The 26,015-nt window shown below is 50.3% G+C and overlaps 2 protein-coding genes across 3 annotated transcripts in view; one reads left to right on the top strand and one right to left on the bottom strand.

Annotated features, from left to right (window-relative positions):
* Positions 1-2,000: 2,000 nt before the first annotated feature.
* LOC311532628 (uncharacterized protein) lies at positions 2,001-10,141 on the bottom strand (the record flags this gene model as incomplete). Of its 2 annotated transcripts, XR_014714418.1 has the most annotated exons (4): positions 2,001-2,275; positions 2,925-3,174; positions 3,788-3,906; positions 9,436-10,141. XR_014714418.1 is itself a non-coding variant. In XM_084651238.1 (3 exons), 3 exons carry the CDS (start codon positions 10,139-10,141, stop codon positions 2,123-2,125), a joined length of 978 nt encoding a protein of 325 aa, XP_084507364.1. In that variant the 3' UTR covers positions 2,001-2,122. The 2 variants fall into 2 exon arrangements, 1 of the variants encoding a protein (XP_084507364.1); XM_084651238.1 differs by lacking the exon at positions 2,925-3,174.
* Positions 10,142-10,173: 32 nt separating this feature from the next.
* The window catches only part of LHFPL7 (LHFPL tetraspan subfamily member 7), a 146,694-nt gene continuing 130,852 nt past the window's right edge, over positions 10,174-26,015 (top strand). Inside the window, exon 1 of the mRNA XM_084651239.1 lies at positions 10,174-10,548. Within this exon, the coding sequence (XP_084507365.1) occupies positions 10,219-10,548 (330 nt within the window). The 5' untranslated portion in view covers positions 10,174-10,218. The remainder of the gene's footprint in view (positions 10,549-26,015) is intronic.

The following is a 26,015-nucleotide window of genomic DNA, read 5'->3' as shown; positions in this document are numbered from 1 at the left end:
GTGGCAGAGGGTGGGAAAGCCCAAGACCAGGGCACGGCCCCTCTTCAACCATTCCCCATCATTGAGGTTCCATTTCAGCATGTAGCTGTGAATATTTTGGGTCCTTGAAGAAGACACCCGGAGGAAAGCTGTACATACTGACTTTCATGGCCGCAAAGCCAGGGCCGCCACCTGAACCATCTGAGATGAAGGAGCCTGCCACAACCTTGGTTTAAGAGGCATGTGGCTTTCAGCTCCTCCAGCCAAGGCTTGTACACTAAGATTCAAAGGTCCAGGGTTCAATCCTGCCAGCTGACAACTAGGGCCTGTCCGAGATGCCAACGGGGACATCTTTGAAGCTCAGAATGTGCTTCAGCATGTTCTCTCCCAGAAGTACACCCCTAGGTGTTTACCTCTTCCAGGGACCATGTTGTAAGTGTAGCTCAGGGGTGGCCAACCTGTGGCTCCGGAGCCCCAGGCGGCTCTTCAGAAGTTACTATGCGGCTCCTTGTACAGGCACCGACTCCGGGGCTGGAGCTGCAAGCGCCAACTTGCCAGTGTGCTGGGGGGTTCTCAGTGCTCTGCTACAGGCCCTGCTCCCACTCCACCCCTTTCCGTGCCATTCCCTGAGCCTACCGTGACCTCGCTCTTCCCCTGTCCCCTCCACAGCTTCCTGCACGCCACAAAACAGCTGATCAGGAGATGCGGAGCGGGAGGTGCTGATCGGCTGGACTGCCGGTGGGTGAGAGGCGCTGGGAGCGGAGTGGGGGAGCTGATGTGGGGGGCTGCTGAGTATTACTGTGGCTCTTTGGCAATGTATATTGGTAAATTCTGGCTCCTTCTCAGCCTCCGGTTGGCCCCCCTGTTGTAGATTCTAACACCCAGACACTGCACAGGATTCTAACACACTAGTGCTATTTACTTAATCACGTAGAAAATACACAGATTGGAAGAAAAATTGTAAACCCTACACGCAATTCCCCGTCTCAGTTTCCTCAACGCACCAAGCCCTTCCATGGGCCTGGATCAGGGTCACCTGGTGTCATCCAACATCCTTCTGTTGCAGTGCATCACTGATAGGCACCCAAACAGAGCCTTCTCCTCCCAGCTCCGGTAACCTGACCTTGGCCAGTTTATCCTCTTCCCCAAATGTCCTGTGGGTCTTCCCCTAGTGATTTCTTTTAGAACCTTTGGTTTTTGTCATCTGTCTCTTTGTCGACCTTCAGTAACGTTCCACTCCTAACCCCCATTCTCCTTAACGCCACCTTGGCCAAACTGCTTCCCTACTTAGCGTAAGGATGTTTCCCATTGTCCTCAGCCTAGTGAGTACCTGCTGTAGGTCCCTGTCCGACAGGATGGATACCCACAGAAAGGGGTTTCTGTGTATGTATGTGGAAATTTCATAATGACAACAACTTCATCATATCAACTAGAATTCACAAGTCTTACAGACAGACACCCCCCTCCCCACATGCACACAAACAAATCAAGCCATCTGCATTAGGCTCGTGTACACTCACGTCAGCAATTCTATCCCTCAGTTTTCTGACCAACTGGTGCCACCCCTCCAGAGCCTCCAAATCAGGCTTGTGTGCTCCTTGCCACCAACCACCAGAATGTATTAAACTTTCAGAATTAACAAGAACAATGCCTAAAAATTACTATCATTTTAAATGTTGGATTTAGGTAATAAACCTGCTGGTGGCATCAGATCTAGTGAGGATCCACCTCTCTCCCAAGTTTTGTGTCGGTGGATAGTAGTTCCGAAAATATTACTTGGCACTAAAAGGACAGGGGCAGGGAATCTAATGGGACCAGAGCTGAGACAGATGCTGCAGATCTCTGTGTCTCGAGAGAGATCTTTTTGATCAGTGCAGAAACCATAGAATCTGCTGAGTCTGGAGATGGAACGACAGCCACTTCCACGAGGAAGTTGACAGATGAACCCGCCCCGCCTTCCTCCTGCTGTAGTCACTGCACCTCAGCTGGAATGAAATGAAATTTGGTTGAAACACAAAGGGAAAAATAAATGTTTCCATTGTATTCATGTCAATACATTACATGAAAATATCTTTCTACACCTCATCATCTTACAAATCTTATGCTCAGTTCACATATGTTATAAATGTCACTAGGAAACTTCTCAAGCTGTGGTATAGGATGAGGACAGAGTGAATGCATTGCATAATCCGTCAAGCGTTATTGGGTGGTAGAAGTCACTGTGGGAAGAATCAGCAGAGAGGAGGGATTCCACTGCCTCCTTCTGTTTTAACCTCTGTAGTTGCAGCATCCAGAGCTGAAATGAAATAGGAAATAGTTGAAACACAGAGGGAAAAATATAATTTTCATTGAATTGATCTCAATAAATTAAATGAAAATATCTTTTCCACACAGAAGCTCGCAAGTCACTTAGTATGTTCATATTGTTTTTAAAAGTCTCTAGGAAGCTTCTCAACCCTTGGAATACTAGAAATAGTCCTCATGAGGACGGATTAATGAATAGCAACCATGATCATAATAGAAACACACGACATATGTAGAAGTCAGAATACTTTAGGGGTGGAGGGGAAGTATCATTATTTGATGACCAAAGTACTGGTGAGGTGCCGAAGGATTCCAAATATCTGTACTTTGTTGCATGGACTGCCAGTGATGTAGTGCATAACAGCACCTGATATGTGGGAGATTATGAAGAATCGCAAACCTCAATAACAGCAGAAACACAGAAAAATAAACCCATGTAATTGCACCTCCATTTCCAGCAAAGGACGGGAAGAGCCTGAAGCTGCTGCCATGGAAATCAATTTCTATTTGGCCATTGCCCCTGTAGAAGAAGGATCAGGCCCTGTATACGCAGTGTTATAAAATATCCGCTATCTCTGTTCAGTTGTATAATTGACCAGAATATTAATTCCTTTACTCCAAGCAAAAGATTTGTACGGTACCTTAGTTACTAAGCCTTCTAGTTGAGTTTGTCAATCAGAACAAAACATCTGGGTATTTCCACGCAAATGATCTCGCAGGCACACAGGCTATATGGCTTTCCTTTTGGGAAAGCATCTATCCCCTGAAAGTATGGTTTCACTCTCCAACTGGTGAGCTGAAGGTCCTCCCTTTCTGGGTTGTTTAGTTCCTTCTCCATCTGTGCTCTCAAACATGCCTCCAGCCGCTGAATTTGCTGGTTAAGTCTGTTACCTGAAATTGGGCCAGCTAGTAAGCTTAGGGAGGACTAATGACCCACCAGAGTCTGGCAGAAAGCAGTGCGTTTAATAGACTGATAGCTAAGCTGAAAAGAAGGGGGCTTGGGTCACACTCACACTTGCATACTCACGCTCCCAGGACAGGCACGTCACTGGAGATGTCAGGATCCTTCCAGGTAAGTGTCCCACAGTGCGGCGATGGACAGGGCGATGGAGGTCAGTCTTCCCGAGGCACGATGGAATGCAATGCGGCGAACCACTGGCCAGGCGCTCCGGGCGAAGGGCGTTCACCGGAGGTCCAAGCTTGTGAGTGCACTCCTGAGCACGTGGCCCCTTCCCCTTTTAAAAACCTGCTCCTCATGGCCTGCGACTAGAGATGACTTGGCCGCGTCTGGTTGGTTGGCCAGTGTCCATGCACTGGGTATGTGATTGCTGCATAATTAGTGTCCCAGACACCTTGTCTACCTGGGAGCTCTTCTGACCTTCCAGCTGTTCAACCAGCCCATTCATCCCACAAGCATTCCAGGAGGGAGGGGGAGGGGGAAAGCCATTTCACAGGTATTCAAAGAGGGAGAGGAGACAAAAGGGGGGGCGGAAGTGTAACAGACCTTTGGAGTGTACAGGTTATGCAGAGCAAAGGCATACAGATCACAGCTGCTCCAACAACACTTCACCCCTTGATCTATGATTATTACAGTAGTTGTTGTCATTGTAGGGCACAGGTGATCTGTGGCAAACAAACCAAACAGTCATAACCAGGCGAATATAACTAAAACCATTACAATTGACTAAACACTAGATATAATATAAACACGAATGCAAATCATCACAATTATAATAATTGGGACTACAATAAAGCCATCACCCTGACAATAATTGGGTACAATGACAAACAAAATGAGGCCCAAGTTTGATGCTGCAACAGCTGTCAAAGAATAAAAGTCAACCCTAACCCTTAAGTACACACAACAAATAAGATCTGTAGGAGTACCACAGTAAAGTGGAATTAACAATACAAGAACATGTAACTCACCATACCAATGTATCAAGCGCAAAACTTAACAACAAAATGATTATTAGAGAACCTAACAAAAAATAAACCTTCCATATCCGCAGGTTCCCCGGGCCTCCATCTCCTGATGGCCTGCTGCGCGTGGACTGGGAGACGCTGAGCAATCAGCCTCCGTTCCTCCGGAGGCAGAGCTATTTGAGCTGTGGTCGGGGGCACCTGCCCTCCTGCTGTGGCAGCCACACCCCGGCCACACAAACGTGCCAGGAGAACCATTCTCTCTATGGACCGGACGGGTTCTTCCCCAGGCGCAGCAGCTGCCGAGACCAGCAACGCGCGTGGCCCCACGGCAGGCGCCGTCCCCGCCAATGTATCAAAGATGCTATTGGGTGCGGCATGACCGGCTTGCTGCCGAGCCGCCCCTGCTAAATCTCCTCCCAACCCGGACGTGGCTTTTAACACCCGTCTGGTCTCAGCGAGGTTCAGAGGGTCACCATATCCCGGGCTCACCAGCTGAACCCGGAGCATGAGGGGCCATCCAGGGTTTTTATTAACTCTATTGCTTGTGCGGGCGCAGGCCCATAGTTTCAGACCACCCTCCGGATGGCCTCAACACGGTGTCTGGGGTCCAGCCGTCTGGGGTCTGCATCCGGGGGATCCGGATCACACCAGATATCCCCATCCCAATCATCATATGGTCCCACACCCCTCTGGGCTTTCACCCAAACGGTGGCGACCCGGGCTGAATAAGCGCCCCCGGGCCCTGTTCTCCCGGGCAGACCCCTCCAGGACCAGATCCTTCAGGCAGGTTACTGCCGGGCTCAGAGCAGCATTCTCTCCGTCCACCCGCTCCCGCTCCTCTTCTCCTGCCACCACCTGCACTGCGGCTCCAGAGAGGGAAGATGCCTGGGCGCTAGCAGTCAGAGCCTGCGCCTTCCACATGTCCCGTTCCTTCTCCAACTCATCCCATCAGTCCTTGAGTGAATCTATTTCCGTGGCAATCTGACACTTTGCCGCCTGCCATTGCCAGCCTGCTTGCCACAGCAGCCAGGCGGCTGTATGATCCAGTCCCGCCTTATTGGGACCGTATATAAGTACATATTTATCCAACATGAGCTCTAGTTCAGGAATTGTACTCCCAGGTGGAACCGCCCCTGGCATCCAGGGGTCATGGGCTATGCTCCCCATTCTCCCATGACTTTCCAGGGGTGTTGGGCATGGTTATTTCACACCAGGGTGAAATCCCAGGGGAAGATGTTGCGGGGTACTGAAAGCAAATAAACAAAACTGCAAACGCAGTATGTGAATGAGAGCATGCTTTTGGTCGCTCTACTTGAAGCGTCACACCCCCAGCACCCATTGTTCCAGCCTGGCGCACGCTGATAGGGACCAGAATATACAGAGAGAGAGAGAGATCAACACTCAGAGATCATCCAGAGCTCTGAGATAATAATAGAGAGCCCCGGACTAAGCCAGCCCTGATTACAGAATGGGCCCCACCTGAGAGAAATGAGGTGATTCCAGGTTTAACTACTGAGTGGGCCCAGCTGAGGAAGGGCGGAAAGAGAATGCAGGGAGTCAAAAGGTGCCTGCAGGGTCTTGAGTGAGCAGATTGGGAGACCTAGAAGGGAAAGGTGAGGAAGGAAATAGCGCAGGGAAAACTGCACTATGGGTAGAGGATTTGACTTAGCTGTGCAATACAGGGCCCTGGGTGGTAGCCCAGAATGGAGGTTGGGACTGGATTCCCCTACCAGCCCTAAGGAAGTGGCGTGCAAGGGTAGGTGAGCCCAGCGAGGGGGCTGCAGGCTGAATGTGACCGCGCTGAAAAAGAGCTGTGGAGAGGGTGGAAGCTTTTTATTTCTGCTAAGACAGTTTTGAACTTTAGTTTGGGTAGCTGACCCTGGAAGGAATGGGCTAAAGACTGTGCCCTGGCTGGAGGGATATAAGTTCTCTGAAAGAAACCACCCCAGCCCCAGAGTGACTGTTGACAGGGGCTGCCCCCCCACAAGCACACTGTCATGCCATGCCTGGCCATGAGGAAGTGCAGAGTGGTGAGTAAACCCTGTTATAATGCTTTTTCTTTCATTACTTTAACTGCAGCATGTCTGAAACTACATTCATTCATAAAACCAGGTACCCCAATAACTGGCTAATTGAGTTTCACATTCAGTCCAGTTGCTGCTTAAATCACTGAAACTTGCACTGCTTCAACACTGTAACTTCCGTTCACTGTTTGTCATTCCTTACACTTGTCCATCTTGTAACCCAAACTCCATTTTAAAACACTCACTTCATTTTTGCAAAACCCTGCTGTAATCTGATTAGTGTAGTTTAGATGTGTGAATGAGGTATGTATGGATGATGGAATCAACCTCCAGCCCCAGCCTGTCCTGATGAAATAAAGTGTAAACACCAACGGCTGAAGATGCAGACAACAGCCCTGACAAAGGAAGAGGAGTCCACCCTCAAAAGAAAAAAACAAAAGTACAACTGAAGAAACATCAAAGCCAGGTCCCAGGCTGAAGTCATGTCTGCAATTAACGGGTGATCAATCATACCGAACCCAGAGGCAGCGTGACACAGCAAGACCTATAGACTCTGGATTCAAACTAAAGCCTACAAAAAGGATGGGTGAGACAGAAGACTTCGGAGGGAAACATTCTGCTGCCAGCATGGAAGGGCATTGGTGTGCGCCCAACAGAGACCCAGCCCTTCCTTGTGCCTGGCTTTCCTGGCCAGTTAGCTGCCACAAGCTACGAACCCAAGCTACATTCAGGATTGGTAAGTATCTAGCAGCTGCAGAATATTTGTGTGTGTGTATTTATATACATAAGTATTTAGATATTTGTAATTGGTCTTAAATCAAATTGTGTTATTATAATAAACGTGACGTCTTGTCCACCCTGAAACAAAACTGTGTAGTCGTATCTGTATAAGACTAGCCTCAGTTGCCCAGAAGCTGGGAATGGGCGACGAGTTGGATCACGTGCCGATTGCCTGTTCTCTTCATCCCCTCTGAAGCACCTGGCGTTGGCTACTGTCGGAAGAGGGAGTACTGGGCTAGATGGATCTTTGGTCTGACGCACTATGGCCATTCTTGTGTTGAATAAGTTTCAGAAAGATGTGTACAGCTTTGCCAGCAAGGCCAGCAGCCGGCCAGCCCCACTGGCCCCCCATGGCCACAGGGCTGGCCGGCCCCCTACTGTCAGTAACAAGGAACTTCATCTACCAAAATACATAAAGCCTGACAGTTCGTTGGGGCCTGATCCTGCCAGCACTTTACATGCACGTGTAATATTGCTTACAGGCGTAATGCCACATAAGCTAATGGAACTACTCACATGAGTAACATTACATGTGGGGTTATAGGATCAGACACTTCAGACTGTCAATACACTATTAATATTATTTTAAAAAGCCCAAGTGTTTAGAAAATCTATTATCTGCCACCTACAAGGCACTACTTGGATAAAATCATCAATTATAATTGTGATGTACTTATATGTATAATGCCAAAGTTGTGCAACTAAAGGTTGAAGGTCGTGGCCCCAAATGTCAGGACCCAGTCCAATGAAGCCTTACGCAGCCTGGCACTAGTTTCCTTGATTCATGGGTGTAGTCAGGCTTGCAGGACAGGGCCCTCAATGTTACCCAGACACCGGATGTGCAAGACCCCCGTGTTCAGTACCACAAGTGATATGTGGAACCTGCACAAAGGCAAATTTAACACTAGCCTTTGTTATAGAACTGACCATAGCATTGCTTAGTCCACATCACTCAGACCTGCTATCCCATTTCCCCCACTGGCCCTCCGCACCTGCTAACCGCCCATCTTGCCATGACTTTTCCTTTAGCCAACCAGAGCTAAGTGCAGCTTCCTCCAAACACCACCAGAGTTACACTGAGTGCTAGGCACAGGGTGTCACTCCAATGCATGATGCCTTCTTCTTTCTTGGGCTAAGCACGATGCCGCCCTGGCATCCCCAGCCCCTGCCCACTTGAGAAGCAAGTCAGCCCGCTAGGTGCAGAGCATGGGCAAAACACCCTGCAGCCTCGGGTAGTTCTCAACTCTCCTGTTTTTTGTTTAGAAAGCACATGGACACAAGAAGAGCCCTGTGAAGTGATCCCTGGGGGTCTGGCAAACCTGAGGTTAACTTCAGATCTGCTGTTTTCCACAAATTCCAGGCTAAATAAGGAAACAACAACATGGTACCTGAAAGCATCTAAGTCGCTTAATTAATTAAACCCTCTGCAATTATTGCTAATGAAGAACAGGGCAAAGCGGCAGAAGCCAGCAAGCCTTTTCCATGTAGCAGGGAATGCCCTGGGATGGAGCACCAGGTAAGAAAAGCCGGGAATCACAAGGTCAAACCAGAACACGATTGACTCTGACTTTATCCTTCCGCAGAAGGGACTGTAGCGTGGACCGTGGGATGGTGTTTTGGAGGAGATCTTTCAAAGACTGAGAGATTCTGTGATGACATTAAAGATCCCATGGCCCTTTCAATTCCGTCCCTGGCCAAAATTTCACCTGCCCTGCCTAGCAGGCACATTGGTTGATATCCTCCACCCCAGAGGTGGGGATGCCTATATATCTATAGGGTCTGATCCTACAAGCTGATGGGAGTGAGACCCCCATCAGAGAAAGGGGGAGTTAGGTGCACACAGCAGACTTGCTTCATAGACGCTGGAGCGCTGCTCCACCCCCTGGCTTGAAGTGGTTTCCATCCTGTGCAGGGTTTACAGCTTGGTTCAATGGCTCTCAGCACCCCCACTATACACACAATTCCAGCGCCCCTGCTTGTTTGCAAAGTGCTTTGGGCTGGCACCTGCAGAGCCCTTGCTGCTAGAGGCCGATTGGCCTGCGGGTTCTGCAGAAGGGCAGGCAGGGAAATCAGAAAATGCCCTGGCCCATGCCCTCCGCCATGGGATCCTCAGCAAGGCAAAGCTGTGAATGCCTGGGGCGCGGGGCAATGCAGGGGTTGGGGCATCCCGGCCAGAAGACGGTGTGCCTTGGGCTGGGGGCACAGCTGGGCCCGATGCATTTTAAAGGGGAAGAGGGCGCCGCGGGGCTGGCTGGGCGGGGGGCGGCCCCGGGGCGCGGGGGTGGGCTGCAGATGGGGCAGCCCAAGGGGGGCTGGCCAGCGGCTCTGCACCTCCCCGCCGCGGGCGCTCGGGTAGGGGGGGACCCCACAGTTCAAAGGTCGGGGCCCGTCCCTGGATCTGCGGCTCCCCCCCCCCCCTTACCGTTAAGGAGGCAGCTGCGCTGCGAGGCCGGGCAGGGCTGCTGCGTTTTGCACGGGCCGCGGGTGTCTTTTTCCTGTCCCGGCGCGCTCCTGCCTCCCCAGCCTGGCACCGCGCCCGGGCAGGCCGGAGGCAGGGAAAGCCCCGTGGCATGGGCCCGGGAGGGAGCCAGCCGGCCCGGGAGGGAGCCCCTCCCGCTGCAGCCCGCCCCACCCCGGCCTCGCCCGCGGCGGCGGGGGAGCCGGCGCTGCGCCCTTGCGCATCCGCTCCCGGGAGCGCTGGGGGCGGCAGCCCGGGCGCTGGGAGCCGGGGGTGGCTCCGGCCCCCGCCCCCGCCCCCCAGCTCCTTCTCCCGCCGCCACGTGACGGGGCTGGGCCCGAGGAGACGCCCACCGCTGTGGGGGGGAGGACGGGGCCCGGGACTGGGCCACCTGCCCGTGGCAGCAGCCGGCAGAGCAGCGCGGCCGCCCGCCCCTCCCCGGAGTCCCGCGGCGCCCGCCGGGGCTGGATGTGCCGCGGGGGCCGGGCGCGGAGGCGGCCTCGGGTGTCACGAGCGGCTCCGGCCTCAGCAGCAGCTCCACGTGGGCGGCCCCGTCGCAGTCAGGATCCGAGCTGACGGCGTCGGGGGGGGGGGGACGGGTCTGCACCGGGGCGGCCGCCGCCTCCTCCCATGGACCTGTCCGGGTGCCAGCCCTCGCCGCCGCTCGCATGCTGACGTGAGGCTGCCCGGGGGGGTGTCCTGAGCTCCCTTGCTGCCCCCCCCCGGCCCCGGCCCCGGCCCCCCCCGATGCATTCGCTGCTGGATCGCAAGAAGAAAGCAGGCGGCGGCGTGGAGGCTGGGCTGGAGCGGCCGGCTGCAGGGTCCCGTCCCCCGCCTCAGAGGATGTTCAGCTGTGTGGGCTGCTTCTGGGGCCTCCTCTCCTCCTGCCTGGCGGCCGCCTGCACCCTCAGCTTCCTCTCGCCGGCCTGGGTCGTGAAGGAGCCTCGGCTCCAAGCCCACGGCGGGGCCAGCTTCGGCCTGCTGCGGCACTGCTCGGAGGCGCTGGGGCAGAGGTACAGCTGCTCCGCCTTCGGGGGCCTGGGCAGGTTCCGCGAGATCCCCTCCAGCGCCTGGCAGGTGAGGGGCTGCGGGGGGCGGGCGGGCGGGCGGGTGGGGGGGGGGCTGCTCTGCCTGACCCCCGGCAGGCGGCTCCCTGGGCGAAAACGGTGGCTTCGCTGCACCTTCCCTCCTCCCCCACGTTGGCTGGCTGATAGGAGCAGCCCTGCACCCTGGGGAGGGGATACGGCCCGGCCGGGCAGTGCAGCAGAGGGGGTTTAGGCGCAGCCCTGCACCCTGGGGAGGGGATACGGCCCGGCCGGGCAGTGCAGCAGAGGGGGTTTAGGCGCAGCCCTGCACCCTGGGGAGGGGATACGGCCCGGCCGGGGAGGGGATACGGCCCGGCCGGGCAGTGCAGCAGAGGGGGTTTAGGCGCAGCCCTGCACCCTGGGGAGGGGATACAGCCCTGCTGATGCACACAGGCGACCGAGGAGCTGAAGGCTGCAAAGGGTGGGCTGGGCTGTGGATCCAAAACTGATTTCAAACTCCGGAGGCTCTGAGCTCCCCGCAGGGAAGGGAAATCAGGAATGGCCCTGTGGGAGCCATGCTGGCGTTGGACGGGTGTAGGCACGGTCAGGATCGCCTCCGAGCCCCGTCAGCCCAGGGAGCGATCCAGGGGCAGGATGAGCTCGCGCTGATCCTCAGGACCCAACGCACTGGAGCGCGGAGCCCATGAGCCGGGCTGCCCAAACCAGCCCAATCCAATTAGGGCGGCCGGAGGTTCCAGGATTAGCACCTGCTTGCCCAGAAGCATCTATTTTAGGAGCCGCTGGGAGGGGCAGGCTGGGGGGCACCGGACCTACCTACAGAGCCGTGTGTGAGCGGGGTGATGGCCCCTGGGAGCTGTGGGGGGGCAGGCAGATTGGACGCACGCTCCCCAGAACGCTTTAATCTGGTTTCTTCCGAAAACTCGGGCAGGTATCTGGTTCGTGCCGCTTGCCCGGAGCGGAGCGAATGGAGGTGCACATCTCTTTGCAAGAACTTTAGGATTAAACTTCTGCATTCACCGGGGTGAACCCCCTGGTACCACCCCTGTATCAGTGGGTTTCACATATAGACACTGCAGGCAAATGTGGCCCTGCTAATGGGGGAGAAAATGGGGAAAGAAAGGGAACAGGTTTTGCATATTTGAAAGTTTGGTTCTTACCACGGTACCTGTGCAGGAGAGACCAGCACAGCACCCCTTGAGTCCTTCCAAGATTTTCCAACTCGGGCTGTGTAAAACTGTCTTTTGCACGCGTCAACTTCAGTGGGAGCTGTCCCCCTCGCCACAGTCCGCGCTGTGGGAAATTAATGGCTCTCTGCTCATTCTGCCCTGGCTGGTGCTACCCCTTGCTGTTGCCAGACAAAAGTTACCTGGACTGATTCTTCTTTGTGTTACTGAGAGGTCTGCTGTCTTTGTGTGACAGGAGCTTTCTGCACTCGATACACCCTTTGAAACACACCCAAAATAAAGCAGCGTTTCAGCACCAAAGCGATGATTTATTCCCCTCCCCTTCATTCTTCATCTTGTTTCCTTTTCCTTTTATTCCCTGCTTGTAAGGGTGGAGGCTCTGACTATAATTTTCCTACAGGTTTCCAAACATATGAGCTTTGAACTGCGCAGCATTGCTCTGTCGCTGGAATCCCACCTAAGGGACGGATCCGGGGAAGGTCATGCCTTGTGCTTGACACAATGGGGCATTTAGTGGTTGAATTTCTCAGGCTGTCACGGAATCGAACTGTTATCACCTGCAGGAAGCAAGTTCCATAGGCTACTGTGTGTTTAAACGGTCAGTGGTCTCTAAGATTGTCATGAATAACAAGTACCCCAGTTGCATATTACACAGAGTGGAGCAGGCTAACCATAATGCTTCCTGTTCCGGCAGTAAAGGATTTTTTTTTTAAAAAAAAAGAAGCATTCAGTTTTTAAAACTTGACTTTTATACAACTGTTTACAATTTTGTCATTCAGATAAACACCTCCAGGTAATAACCTAACTTTAAAGATAAGAATGAAGCACAATAGTGATTCATTCTAACGAGATTCCACTACCCAGAGCTTCCAGGCTGTAATATCCTTTTAAGAAATACAGAAAAGAACTGAATACAAAGGCTCAGAGCTTCTTGAATGGATCTTCACTCCGAACAAACAATATTCAGGTATGAGGGGGAGACAGTGTACACAAGGTCTTAGTCACATTCCAGTCTCCTTTATTAACCCCTCTGAAATATTTAATTAAGAACAGCATACAAAAAATGCAGTTTGCTTCAGTGGAATGGGAAGAAAACGCCCTCCTGACTGCTTCCAGCTATGACACAGATGCCTTTTGTACTGGTTGTACAAGCAGGTAGAAGGGAATTGAAGTCCCTGGGATCTTCACTGAGAAGCAGGGTTGCTTTGGCTTCCTTTACAATCCATTGTAGGAGTGGCCCCGGGCTTTATAAACTCACAAGAACTGGGAGAAGCACAGTGCTGCCAAACCCAAACATGAGTCAGGGTTTAACAAACTCATAGTTTGGCTTGAAATCAGGAGATTTCATTTTTTAAAATAACCAATGTGGGGTTGTTTTTATTTGCCTTCTGCTTTCTGAGCTTTCAGAATTCACTCAGGTCACGTTCTCAAGTTTTTCTCTAAACCTTGAGAGCTAGAAACTTTTCTTTTTGAATGAAGGCTGAGATTCCTATTTCCAGTTGACTCCAGGAACTGGAGCTTTAAAGAAAAAACACAAAATATCTTGAGAGTCTCAATAAAATAATGAGCATTGGGCAGCCTGGCCAATGGGGGAAGGATAGTTCAGTGGTTAGAGCACTGGCTTAAGCTGTGAGAGACCTGTGTTCCATTTCCTGCTCTGCCACAGACTTTCTTTGTGAACCTGGGCAAGTCACTTAGCCTCTCCGTGCCTTATTTGCACATTGGGGATAATAATGCTTCCTACCTCACAGGGGTGTTGTGAGGAGAAGTACATTAAAGGCTGTGATTTGCTTTGGGGTCTACTGATGAAAAGTATCATGTAAGAAATAAGCTTTATTAATCTGGTAATGGTTGGCTGTGAAGCACTGTGTTTTGCAAGCAAAGGGCCCTATTGGGAGTCAGTATTGCCGGGTCAGCCTAGTGGTTTGTATGGGGAAGAAGCACTCGCTCTGCTGCTTACATGAACTGTTCATCCCACTTACCCAGATAGCTGTTACCCCATTTCAAATGTTTCCCCGTTCAAATGTGCTGATTTTGCAAAGGGGCGGAGGGAGCGTTCAGCTCTGCAAATGATCGTTAATGTGAGTTGTGTGTTTGCACTTGGGGGATTATGTTAATCATCCTACAAATGATGCTTTGAATCATGTCTAGAGGTTAATTACCATGCCTTTCTTCTCTTAAGAGGGCCTTTTTGCCTGCTTGGAATTGCTGGCTTTTTTGCCTTCTCTATAATTACTTTTGCAGCTTTGCAATATCCAGGATTCCTTTAGTTTAACTCTATCACCCCTTAAGAAGTACGGCCTTCCCAGCCTGCTCAGGGTCACTTGTGCAGCTCTAAGGCGCACATGTCCTAAGCGGAAGGAACAGGATGATTTCCTGGGCATGCACAGGATAGACACATAAGAAGGGGAAAAGTCTTGTGGGTGATAGACCTGCTTGGGTATGGCATGTATGGCAAGAATGAGGGGGGATTTGATAGCTGCTTTCAACTACCTGAAAGGGGGTTCCAAAGAGGATGGCTCTAGACTGTTCTCAATGGTAGCAGATGACAGAATGAGGAGTAATGGTCTCAAGTTGCAGTGGGGGAGGTTTAGATTGGATATTAGGAAAAACTTTTTCACTAAGAGGGTGGTGAAACACTGGAATGCATTACCTAGGGAGGTGGTAGAATCTCCTTCCTTAGAGGTTTTTAAGGTCAGGCTTGACAAAGCCCTGGCTGGGATGATTTAACTGGGAATTGGTCCTGCTTTGAGCAGGGGGTTGGACTAGATGACCTTCTGGGGTCCCTTCCAACCCTGATATTCTATGATTCTATGATTCTATGTTCCAAGCTTGCTACAAAACCGGAACTTGGAACACACAGACCCAAAGCATGGGTTCCTCAGAAAGGTGGCTGTTGTCTCTCTCTCCATCTCTGCCTTGACACGCAGATGGTTGTTGCTGGGATGATGCAGGCTGCAGACACAGGGTTCTCTTGCACTGGCAAGTCAGGAACACGTGACCTGCTGCAAAAGGCTGGTACATCTGTGCGACCAACACGCCATCAAAACTGAGACCCAGTCCCCTCATCAAAATTCTGGTGTTCGTCAAGTAAGGAAAGACGACAGCATGTTGTTGCCCAGATTTAAGGCTCCGCAGTCAATGAACCAGTTTACGAGCGGAATCCGTATTAGAGCTATTCTTGTAAATAAGGGTCACCCGTGTCAGGGTCTTGGTCAGTCAGTTCTGTACAGTATCTTGGTGACTCAGAGCCTTAAATCTGGGCACCACTGTCAGCCTCTCAGAGTTAAGGAGACTTGCTCCAGCTCCTCAGGGACACAGGAAGTCAGTATGAGTTCGTGCTACTTATTTCGGGCTCTGAGGAAGGCAAAAGTAGTTCTGTATTCTGAGAGAGTTTGTTTATTTATATATATATTTTTCCAATGGAAACATCAGGCTGGCCTGTCTCTTATGTCAAGTGCTGCGGTTTGAAAGTGAAAGTGCTCTTTGATCTCAAACATCTATCTCCCCCCCCACCCCACCAATAGTCTCCAATTATTTTCAGGCTTTGCAAAGCATGTCATTCAAAACAACAAAATACTTGATCAGCCCCTGATATTCAGCCTGGAAACACATTGACCATTTGCCTCTGAAGAATCTACAAGAGGATGAACATTCTGTCAGCACAGAGCTCAAACTAGGGAATTCAGATTAGGAATGGAGGATTTGCCTGACCCAGTGACACCACTGGTCTGATCAAGTCTGAGATCTTGTCTCTAGCAGGATTCAATGCTCAGGCTTCAGAGAAAGTCAAAGCAAACCCCATAATGCACCTAGCTAGTTGATCAGATACCACGATGATGGGCATGGAATGAAAACCAGACAGACAGACAGCAATGGAGGGGAAGGTGGGGGGCAAAATCCCTCCGTGGATCCTTTTAGGGTTGACCTGGGGCTAATCAATTCCAGTTGTGTAGCTTCTCCAAGTTGTACCTCTGCCACTTGACTCCCATTGTGATCTTAGCAGGTCACTTTGAGGCAGAGTTTTAAAGGTATAAAGTTGCAGATGGGTGCTCTGTGGGATTTTCAAAGCACCCAACTGCCTAACTACCATTGAAAATCCCAGTAGGTGCCCATACTTGGGTTGTCAGGGACAGGGACTGTCTTCTTGTTCTGGGTTTGTACAGCGCCTGGCACAACAGGGTCCTGGCCCATGACTGGGGCCCCAAGGTGTTAACGCAACACAAATAACAATAAGAACTTGACCCCCTGCACTTGTGCAGTGTCCTGTTGACTCACGAGGCGCCCACACAGAGCAGCTTGCAGGATCGGTACTTGTTTGGCATTATCAACACACGAATCAGTTGAGTCCTCAATACAAGAACACTCCCAAGAGAGCGGGTTCTTCCGGGCTGCTGCTGTCAGTTACTTTGATTCCTAATTATGCTTGTACAGCTTTGGCAGGAGACTGGAGGGGCGTGTCAGCATTTCTGAAACCAGTGTCTTCCTCTCTAGGCATATTACTTCGCTATGGATTTTATGCTGTTTGATTAGGCATCCGGAGTTCTGTGACTTATATTCACTGAATGGAAGATATCCTTGATAATGGGAACACAGAACTGCTGTATTGAATCTAGGTCCCAACTGAGCAAAGCACTTAAGCCTGTGCTGAGCTTGGAGGACCTGAGCAGCCCCAGTGAAGGCAACAGGGGGTCACCTGTCTCCAGTAGCAGCCAGTCCCGGATGACGGAAAGGACAGCGTAAAACCACCATCGTGGACCATTCTGCAACACCAGGCCTATGGGGCAATGTTTTTTCCTACAGCTAGGTACTGAGTGGTTGGTTTGTCCTGTTTAAACTTCTATCCTGCCTAATGCAACTGCTGATGATACTCTTATTATTCACTACACCTTTTGTTAATTGTATTTGACTCTTTGCCTCAGTAATATCTTGTGGCTGTGAGTGCCACAGATGGCTTATTTCTGTTCATCCATGCGGTTAGAGCTTAAGCAACATTGAAGGTTTGGGTCAAAAGCAAGGTGTTCATCTGGGTTACCCTTCCGGTCATTTCATTAATCAGCAAACAATAACTAAGGTTCAATTTGTGTCAAAGGTTGTGAAGAAAAATTGGAAACATTAATCCGCTGTTTACTTCGTCAGTCTGTTCCAGTTAGAGCAACTCTGGCAGGAATTAGACCATACTCTGTTCAGGTTCTTGGACAACACCCACCGTCACCAAGGTATTGGAGCTCATCCCAGTGGTGCATCAAGTGATATGACTCTCCTAAATGATGTGCGGTTCCTTCCCCATTTCTCTCAGCAAGGAGCAAAATTGTATACGGCTGTTGCTTTTGTTTTGTGATGTGCTCTTTATTTTATCCATGATGTCAAGGTTGGAGAAGTGGGCCTTCCGTTTGGATTGGACACTGTGGCATGCTATAGAAAATTTAACGGAGATAAAACTAACTGCAGAGAGGAAGCATGGGCTTGTGACTAAGACAATGGACTGGGAGTCCAGACCACCGCTTCAATGCCCAGCTTTGCCACAGACTCTGTATGTGACCTTGGGCAAGTCACAAACTCTGGGTCTCATTTCTCCAGAGTAAAATGGGACTAATAGCACCTCCCGGGGGCATGGTGGATGAATTGTTTGTGAGCTGGTTGGATGCTCGAGGGATGAGCCACAGAAACATCTAAGTGGCTAGAAACTTCAGATTGGCCCATGTCAGAATTATTTTTGATAACTTCAGTTCAATGTGGAATGGAAACCTCTGTTTCAATGTGAAGTTGAGAGGTCAAGCTCTGGCTACATCCATTGGTGGGCGATGCTTTTACTTTGGAAAAGGTGCACAGTGAATGGAGAATGTTCAACTTTCATAACGGAAGTCATCAGGGCAAAACAAACAAATGGTGAGTCATTAAAGATGACCCTTGAGAAACAGGTATCCTGAGTAGATTGGTCAAGATTTTGTGGATTAAGTGTTGCGTCACACATTCTGTGGCAACTCAGAGGAGAGGACAGTGTGAGATTTGCTGAACATCATGGATGACATTTCAGGGGCATGCAATTCCACGGTGTATACCTCTAGGCCTGTGGACTGTAGTGAGATGCTTGCAGGAGGCAAAGAAGGCAGTTGGCTGCAGTCACCTTCCATTCTGTCCCCTCTCTGATGAGCCTTTGTTCTAAGGAGCAAGACAGGAGCGTTTCTGTGAGCTGTGGTGAGTGCTCCATGCCTAGAATGATTAGCCGAGCTCTGCCACTAATACTCGGAAAGGACTCATCTCAAGCAAAGATAATCATAGCCTGCTGGTGAAAAGGTCTGAGCTGGTACCCAGTGACAGTGCACTGCATGCTGTCTAATTAAAATTTCATTAAGTCGCTTTGCGTCTCTTGAGGGAGGTCACAGGCCCACCATTGATGTGCTAATGTCTTCGTTTTCCCCTTTCTTTCTCTTCCACCATCATCCATCATCCTCTTAGATAAAACAGCACCATTAGTAACTGCTGTCCTTTGTCCCCAGACACTATGGGCCTGGAAAAAAAGCAGCTGTAACTGATCAGCTGTATTATCTGTCTCTTACTTATTCCCTAATAAAAATGCATTTTTTGTTGTTGCTTGAATTGGCTTTTGGCATTAACCTCTCTCTCATTTGTGCTGAATAACTTGATGAGCTCGAAAACAGGGGAGTTATTCCAGTGCAGGGATTGTACAAGGTGTAACTTTGTTTAGAGAGAAGTTTAACTCACTGCGTAAGCAGGTAGTCATCAAACCCGTCCGTCGCTCTGGAGTTGCATGGGAAATGTAGCTTTCTGAGAGGAATCCCTCTCTTGATGCGCTGACTGTGCTGGGAGACTTGAAAATGCATGTGCCATTATGAATGTGTGAAATACCCCAGGGAACAGCATGGGCGTGAGGTACGGGCTTTGTAAGAATGGTCTCTGAAAGAATAGCATGTGCTTTACTCTGAAGCTGCTGCTCACCCAAGAGCAACAGGTTCCCCTGGCTCAACAGGGAGCTGGATTATTTTTTAAAGCCAAGGCTTTCAAAAGTGTCTAGCAATTTTGGGTGTCCAGAGTGAGACCCTTTAAATAGGCCTGATTTTCAGAGGGTCAGTGCAGGGCACTTTTGGAAAAATCGGGACTCTAAGAGGTCTCAAGTTTGGGCTTCCAAAAGTCATTAGTCACTTTTGAAAATCTCAGCCCAAGTCTATTGAAACGTGGACTAAGAGCTAATGGGGAGTGAGGGTTTAGGAAAACTTTGAGAGTATCTAAAAGATCCACCCTACCTGGAGCTAACAGTATGTATCAACCATGTTCAAGCCCTCCACGTGTCTATTGCCTTGTTCTGGCACAGTCACTGAGGAACGGGTGACTTGTGATCCTGGAGCAAACCTCACCTTTAATATGGTACCCACAGAGCACACCTGCAGGGCCTGATCCTGGGAGCAAATGACTCTACTGAGAGCTGTGGGTGGTTGGCATCTCTAGATTAGGCCCTTAACCCATCATAAAAGAAATCAGGAATGGAGCATTCTTCTGCCTTCTGCTGACATTGCTCGTTACAGTGTGTGCGTCAGCCTCTAGCAGTAGTGCATGAGTAGGCACAGGATGAAATGGGCCCCCCCCCCAAAGCACTGATCTTCTGGGGAGAAATGGATTTGCTTATGCAGAAACTCATGGCCAGGATTTTGTTCTCCAAAGATAGAGGGAAGAGTCAAGTCCAGGCTCTCTCCGGGGTCTTACCAAACTCCTCTCCCCACCCCCAACTGCTGCTGTTGCAGCATGTAAATATGAACCAGTCGTGTCCCTCTCTGGGGAACACGTCCTGATGGGGGTGTGTAGGATTTTCCTTCATTAAAAGGGAATGATTTGACCAGTGTAGAGCAGCTCTTGCCAGTTGCCATGATGTTTGGATAATATCGGTCGCTTCCTGAGCGCTGATTGAAGGTGACGAGCACACAGTTGCTTTTCAGTTCAGGTGTTTGGGGGGCAGGGAGGGGGAAAAATAAAACAGGAAGAAGAAGAAACCTCCCAGATGACTCCAAAGGGAAGGAAATTGCCTCAGGAGTGTCAGAGGGTTTCCAGAGGGAAGGAGGAGGAGACAGGACAGTATGAGCTTCTCTTCCTCCATGTGACGCTAATGCTGGCCAGATGGCGGATGTTTGGTGCTGAAACTGGGGGCGGGGGAGATATAAATAAGCTGTTAGGTTTATCCACCCACCGCCATACACTCAGCATCTCCCTCCGCAACAAAAACATCTGGCAGGAGAAGGAAGCGTCTGGTATTGCAATAATCCCAGTCCAGATCCTGAATCTGACTGTATCACAGTGTCTGTAGCAGCTGAGCTGTTCTCCAGTAGGCTGCACGTAGCCCTTCCAGAGCGCCTTCTGCTGGATGCAGTTCTGTTTGCCTGGGTAGTGCCTGCCCATGCGCTCTTTTTTTCTATATGTCACCCCAAAATCTTCCCCGCGTGTGCTGGAGTATTATCTGTGCGGCGAGGCCGACCAAACCATGCAAGCTACAGAGGCTTTGCCTGATCGCTATGAGGACCGGCCTCGAAGGGTGAGAAGGAGCTCAGTCACCACGGGCCTTTCTGCTCTTGGCCTCTGTGCCGGAGCTGCCAACCCATGGGGGTGATCAGTGCCGATTGCAGGGGTGGTTTTAGTGATACGCCAAGCAGCTGGGGGAGTGCAGGGACTTCAGAATCCTCAGATGGATTAGAATAAGCAGGCTAGAGGGAAAGGGCTCTGTATCCCCTCTTAAAGCCCCCGGTGCCATTACAGTGCAGTGGATCAGTGTACCAGCATTTCGGCGCACAATGGAATCCATTCACCGACTAGGATTTCCAAATCCAGTGCTGTCGTTTGCACTTTTATCTCTGGGCCGTAATTCACACAAATATTTGAGGAGGAGCAGATAACTAATTTTTAAAAGGACTTCTGGCGCCCTCCCCGCCTTCACTGTGGAGCAATCATGTGCACCACTGACATGGATACATTATATGCCTGTGTCCCCCTCCCACATGTGAGGAGGAGGAAGAGGGGTTGAGGAGGGGAGAGATTGCTTGGGGCGGGGTGGGGCGGGGGGATTCTGCGGTAGAGATGGAGATAATGTGGGATGTTGTCCACTGCTTTGCAAAGCCAACCTGGCCTCATTAGCAAACAAAACCCTCAGCCAGGATCAATCTCCCAGGGAGCCATCAGCTGAGCTGACGTTGAATAATTAAACGGAGTTTTCCTTTTTACCAGAAGGAATATGTTACGTGGCCTGTTAAGTCGGGCAGCCGGGACAGTAACAAGAGGGGTTTGTATATCTTGGTATTGACAGCTCAGACGAGGAAAATCAGTCTGACTGTGACCGGCCGGGTGGGAGGATGGGTCCAGGTGCATTAGGGTTACCCAAGGGAGGAGGGAGTGTGGTGTGACATGGGTACATCAGAATTGTCCGGGTGGAAAGGGGGGTGCTGCATTTGGGTTACTCAGGCAGGGGGAGGCAGCTACAGGTGTATCAGGGTTGCCTAGATTGGGGATAGGGCAGCGATTCTCAAACTTCATTGCGCTGCGACCCCCTTCTGACAACAAAAATTACAACAAGACGACAGGAGGGGGACCAAAGCCTGACCCCTGGGCTGGGGAGCTGGAGCCAAAGCCAAACCCCAAGAGCTTCAGCCCTGAGGAGAGGGGGGCTGTAACCTGAGCCCTGCCACCCAGGGCTGAAGCCCTGAGCCCCAGCAAGTCTAAGACCAGTCCTGGCGACCCCATTAAAACGGGGTTGTGATCCCCTCTGGGGTCCTGACCCACACTGTGAGAACTGCTGGGATAGAGGAATGCAGCAGTGTCAGGGCTGGCTGAGCTGCCCCTTGGCCTTGCAAACGTACAGATTTGTAGAGGTGATGGTTAATCTTGTACATTTAGGTGACTGTTTCAAGAGTTGGATGTTGGGAGGAAATGAGTCCTACCCATGCCTTGAATGGACCTCGATACGCCATCTAGTCCAGTCCCCTGCACGGAGGCAAGACTAAGTATTATCTAGACCATCCCTACCACACCAGCGTGCCTCTATTCCCAACCTCGGCAACCGAAAGTAATTTGTTCCAGTGCTTAACTGCCCTGAGAAGTTAGAAGCTTTTCCTAATGTCTAACCTAAATCTCCCTTGAAATTTAAGCCCATGACTTCTTGTCCTGTCTTCCGTGGTTAAGGAGGACAATTTATCACTCTCCTCTTTATAATAATTGTATATGTACTTGAAGACTGTTACCACGTCCCCCCTCAATCTTCTTTTCTCTAGACTAAACAACCCCAATTTTTTCTGGGTTTTTTTCATGTTTTCTAGACTTTTTATCATTTTTATTGCTCTCCTCTGGACTTTCTCCAATTTGTCCACATCTTTCCTGAAGTGTGGTGCCCAGAACTGGACACACTACGTCAGCTGAAGCCGTGTCCGTGCTGAGCAGGGTGGAAGAATTACTTCCTGTATCTTGTTGACAACACTCTGCCAGTGCATCCCAGAATGTTTGCTTTTTTTTTGCAACAGTGTGACATGGTTGACTCTCATTTAGTCTGTGATACACTGTAGCCTCCTCCAGATCGTTTTCGGCAGTACTCCTTCCTAGCTGATTAGAAGCCCAGAGAGATTAAGTGATTTGCCCAGGATCACACAGGAAGTCTGTTGAATAGCTTGGAATTGAACCCAGGTGTCCTTAATCCTATTCCGGAGCCTTAACCACAAGATCCTGCTGCTGCGAGATCACGGCCCCTTGTTACCGGGGAGGCTGGGGATTCCACCTTGGCAGATATGCGGCCAGTGACGTCCGTGGCACCAGAGTACAGGAGGAAGTGCTACCAACTTTTGAGGTTGGTCACCCCACAAAGTAAAGCCTTTTTTGGATGCTGTGACTGTTTCCTTTCTATGCAAACCACGATGACAGTCACGGGCTGTGGAAGTGCTGCTTGTTACACTGATTTCCTTGGGAAGTCAAAGTATTCCCCCTCCCCCCCCCCCCCCCCCCAAAAAAAACCCAAAAACAAAAAAAAGCTCACGAGAGGCTGCTCTCTGCACCTGGCCAGAACACAGGTTCTTGTTACGGCTGCATTTACAGCCTAGCCACATACCCACGGGTGGGGCTGTCCTGCGCTGGGGCTGTGAAAAGCCCATAGCACATTGCCCTCTGTCGCCCTACCGAGATGCACTGAGCTGATCGTTTCTCGCCCTCTTTGCTTACAACAGTGCGGATACTTTTGCAGCAGAGAGGATTGATTTAAATCAGGAGACTCACGGTGGGTGAGGTCATATCTTTTACTGGACCAATTTCTAATCAAGGCGATTTCAATCACCAACTTGAAAGCCTTGATGTAAACCGTCAATTCTAATCAGCTTTTCCATTTGTACTTCAAGTATTTTCTAACGGAAGGTGCATCCTCATTGGTTGATATAACCATTGTTTCCATGGTGGGTGGAGTCAGAACTGTTCATAGTTTGAGAACTGAGCCAATCACAGCCCAAGTAGGGAGACGTTATAAAATAGGAGCTTCCCCTCCGCCCCCAGGTGGACTCAGTGGATGATCCTGATGAGACATGTGCTGGTGGGTGTCTTCTGCAGTCAGAGACCGGGTCCCAACACCTGTGACGACTTTGCCAATCTCTTGCCCTCAGCAGTCCAGCCCCTCGGTCCCTCACAGGATCAAGCCCTTACTACAGTACATGGCCTATTGTGCCATATTTATAAAGCCTGGCCTCAAAAGTTAGATGTTTTCCCCTGATTCTCTCTTTATATAGGAAAATAGCCTTTAACTCAAAGTTTTTGATAGAGGCTGATAGATTCAGCATATCTATTTTTTATTTAAATGTTCTAAGAGATTATAATAAGCTTAGGCCTTAACATATTTTGTATTAAATTCAGATTTCATTTTAAACAGGTTTATTTAAAGTTTTTCAAAAAGAAAAACGTATTATAATTTAAATAACAAAATAAAAAAATCCGATTATTTTGATACTGTCCAAAAAATCATCCATTTTTATCCACCCTGCTATGAAGCCTTTAATTTCAACATTCAATTAGCACCCGTTCAATGCCTGGCTGCTGGGAGTGATGATTATTTTTTCTCTGTCGGGTGCCTGGCAATGAGCCCAGCATCTAAAGCCACACTAACGAGATTGGCCTCAGCAGGACCCAGATGTTAACATCTGGATTCTTTCCCTGGCATCAGTTCTTGGCCTGGCCTCTTTGGCTGCTCGGTGTTTGCAGTGGGTGAAGGCTTCTCTTAGGGTTCATTTTTTCTGCACATTCATTTTTGACAACACAGGGTCTTGGTGAGGGATGGGAGACCAGAAGGAGGTTAAACAAGAAGCTCCTTTGCTCAGATTCATTCCCAAGGCTTAATCTGCATTTTTAGGGCTCAAAAGCATAGGGGTAGTTTTCAGAACAGTTCTTTGTTGTCATGCAGTTTCTGTCCTGACTTTTCCTGCTGCACATGCCAAAGGGGAGTCCTGCTTCCTCAGTCTACTTCTGCAGTTGGGACAATGTCTGGGTAACATTTGGGTGCTGCACCTCCAAAACCTTTGAGAGACCCTCCTTTCCTCCCCCTTCCCCATCACTGATTCTGTTAGGCAGTGACTCGAGATCCCAAATGATCTTCAAAGCTGGACCCCGCAGTGTGTATTTCTCACCAGCGGATGTATGGCGGCTGGATAAAGAGACAGCTGGTTGTATTTACTGCCCCAGTACCCTGGTGAAGCAGGTGTATCAATCCACAGCTGTGTGGTCTCAGAGCAGAGCTCTGCATGCCCAGTGTCTCCCCTTTCAGGCCGCCTCCCTCTCCTACCACGACCCCTAACTTGCAGAGCCAATGGCTCAGCGTTTACTCGGCTGCTGTCCACTCCCAGCAGGCTTGTTCCACATGTAGAGATGAGGCTTTGCCTGTTCTCTCTGCTCCAAACAGGAATCTCTCTTTGCCAGCCCAGGGCTGCTCAGAACGCTGCTGCAAGGACCTCAACCGAAACCCTTGGGTCCCCCGTCAGCACTTCCTCCTATGGCTGATTTATTTTTTAATAAGGTTAGCGGTAGGCAAAGCCTTAGTAACATCGATTAAAAATCAACTCTAATTGATGGCACCAAGGCATGGCAGACAGATGATTAGAGGAACGTGGCTGGAAGCCTCCTGGGTTGTGTCCGTTTCTCCTGAGTCAGGGGAAATAAAGCCTTTTGTATGAAGACTCTAGCGCACCCCATAGACGCCGTCTCTATCCCCAAGGTTTGGGAGGCGGGGAATTGGGAAATGATGCAGCAGGGCCATAATTCACAGGGGGCCCATGGCCCTTTCTGCAGTGGCGGGGGCATCCTGACCATTGAGAACTTGGGGAAGGTTCACTAACCTCACTGCTAAGCATCCTAATGAATGAACTACTTTCTGCAGGGGAGCACAGCACAGAGGAGACAACGCAGCCAGCTTCAGCAAGCACCCATAAATCCCACAGCCAGATTGGGGTATAGTCCAGGGAGCATATACCTCTTCCTGGCTGCGAAAGTTCTCAGAGAACTCCTGGGATTCAACCTGGGGAGGATTTCGGAGTAAATGGCGGTCACATCATAAGTTTGTCACCTCTGCAGTACCATGATGTCAGAGACCTTGGGTGTCAAACCCCAGTCCACAGGGCTCTTAGGAGCCAGTCAGTTCCAGCCCACCACCTGGTGACCCATTAACAGGTGTCAGAGCGCTCTGTGTCTGCCCCTTCCTGGCTCCTAGGCAGCCTGCAGACATAATGCCACAGTGCACATGGCTGCTCGTTGCTGGTCTAGAGGGCTGGGCTGCCCTTTCTCATGTTCCTGAGTTGGTGCCACCTTGATTATCATACACATTGTAAAGAGAGTGGTCACTTTGGATGGGCTATTACCAGCAGGAGAGTGAGTTTGTGTGTGTGTGTGTGGGGGGAGGGTGAGAAAACCTGGATTTGCACTCTCCAGCACTTAGGGCCCGATTCTGAGCACCTGCAATTCCCATCGACTTGACTGGGAATCTGACTGAGTAAGGACAAATTTGACCCATTAGCTTGTGTCTCTGGTTTTGATTAGGCTCAGACTTCGCGTCACCGGAATCTGTGCTTCCACTTGGCCAGGAGTCAGATGGCCGCACCTGCCCTGTATTGTTCGTAGAGCTGGCTGACAATTTTCCAACAGAACATTTTCTCCATTGGAAATGCCATTTTGTTGTGGGGGGGAACAATGGAAAAGGTGTTTTGCTACGGCTGAAACATTCTGTTTCGATATTTTCAGAACAGAACGTTTCAGGGTTTGTTTCAGACATTCCTTTTCTAATTTTTTTTTTACAAGTGTCAAA

Source organism: Lepidochelys olivacea (assembly GCF_965140295.1).
Source record: "Lepidochelys olivacea isolate rLepOli2 genome assembly, chromosome: 17".
NCBI lineage: Eukaryota > Metazoa > Chordata > Testudines > Cheloniidae > Lepidochelys > Lepidochelys olivacea.
The sequence above is the reverse complement of the archived record's forward strand: the minus strand, read 5'-3'. Positions and strand labels throughout refer to the sequence as shown.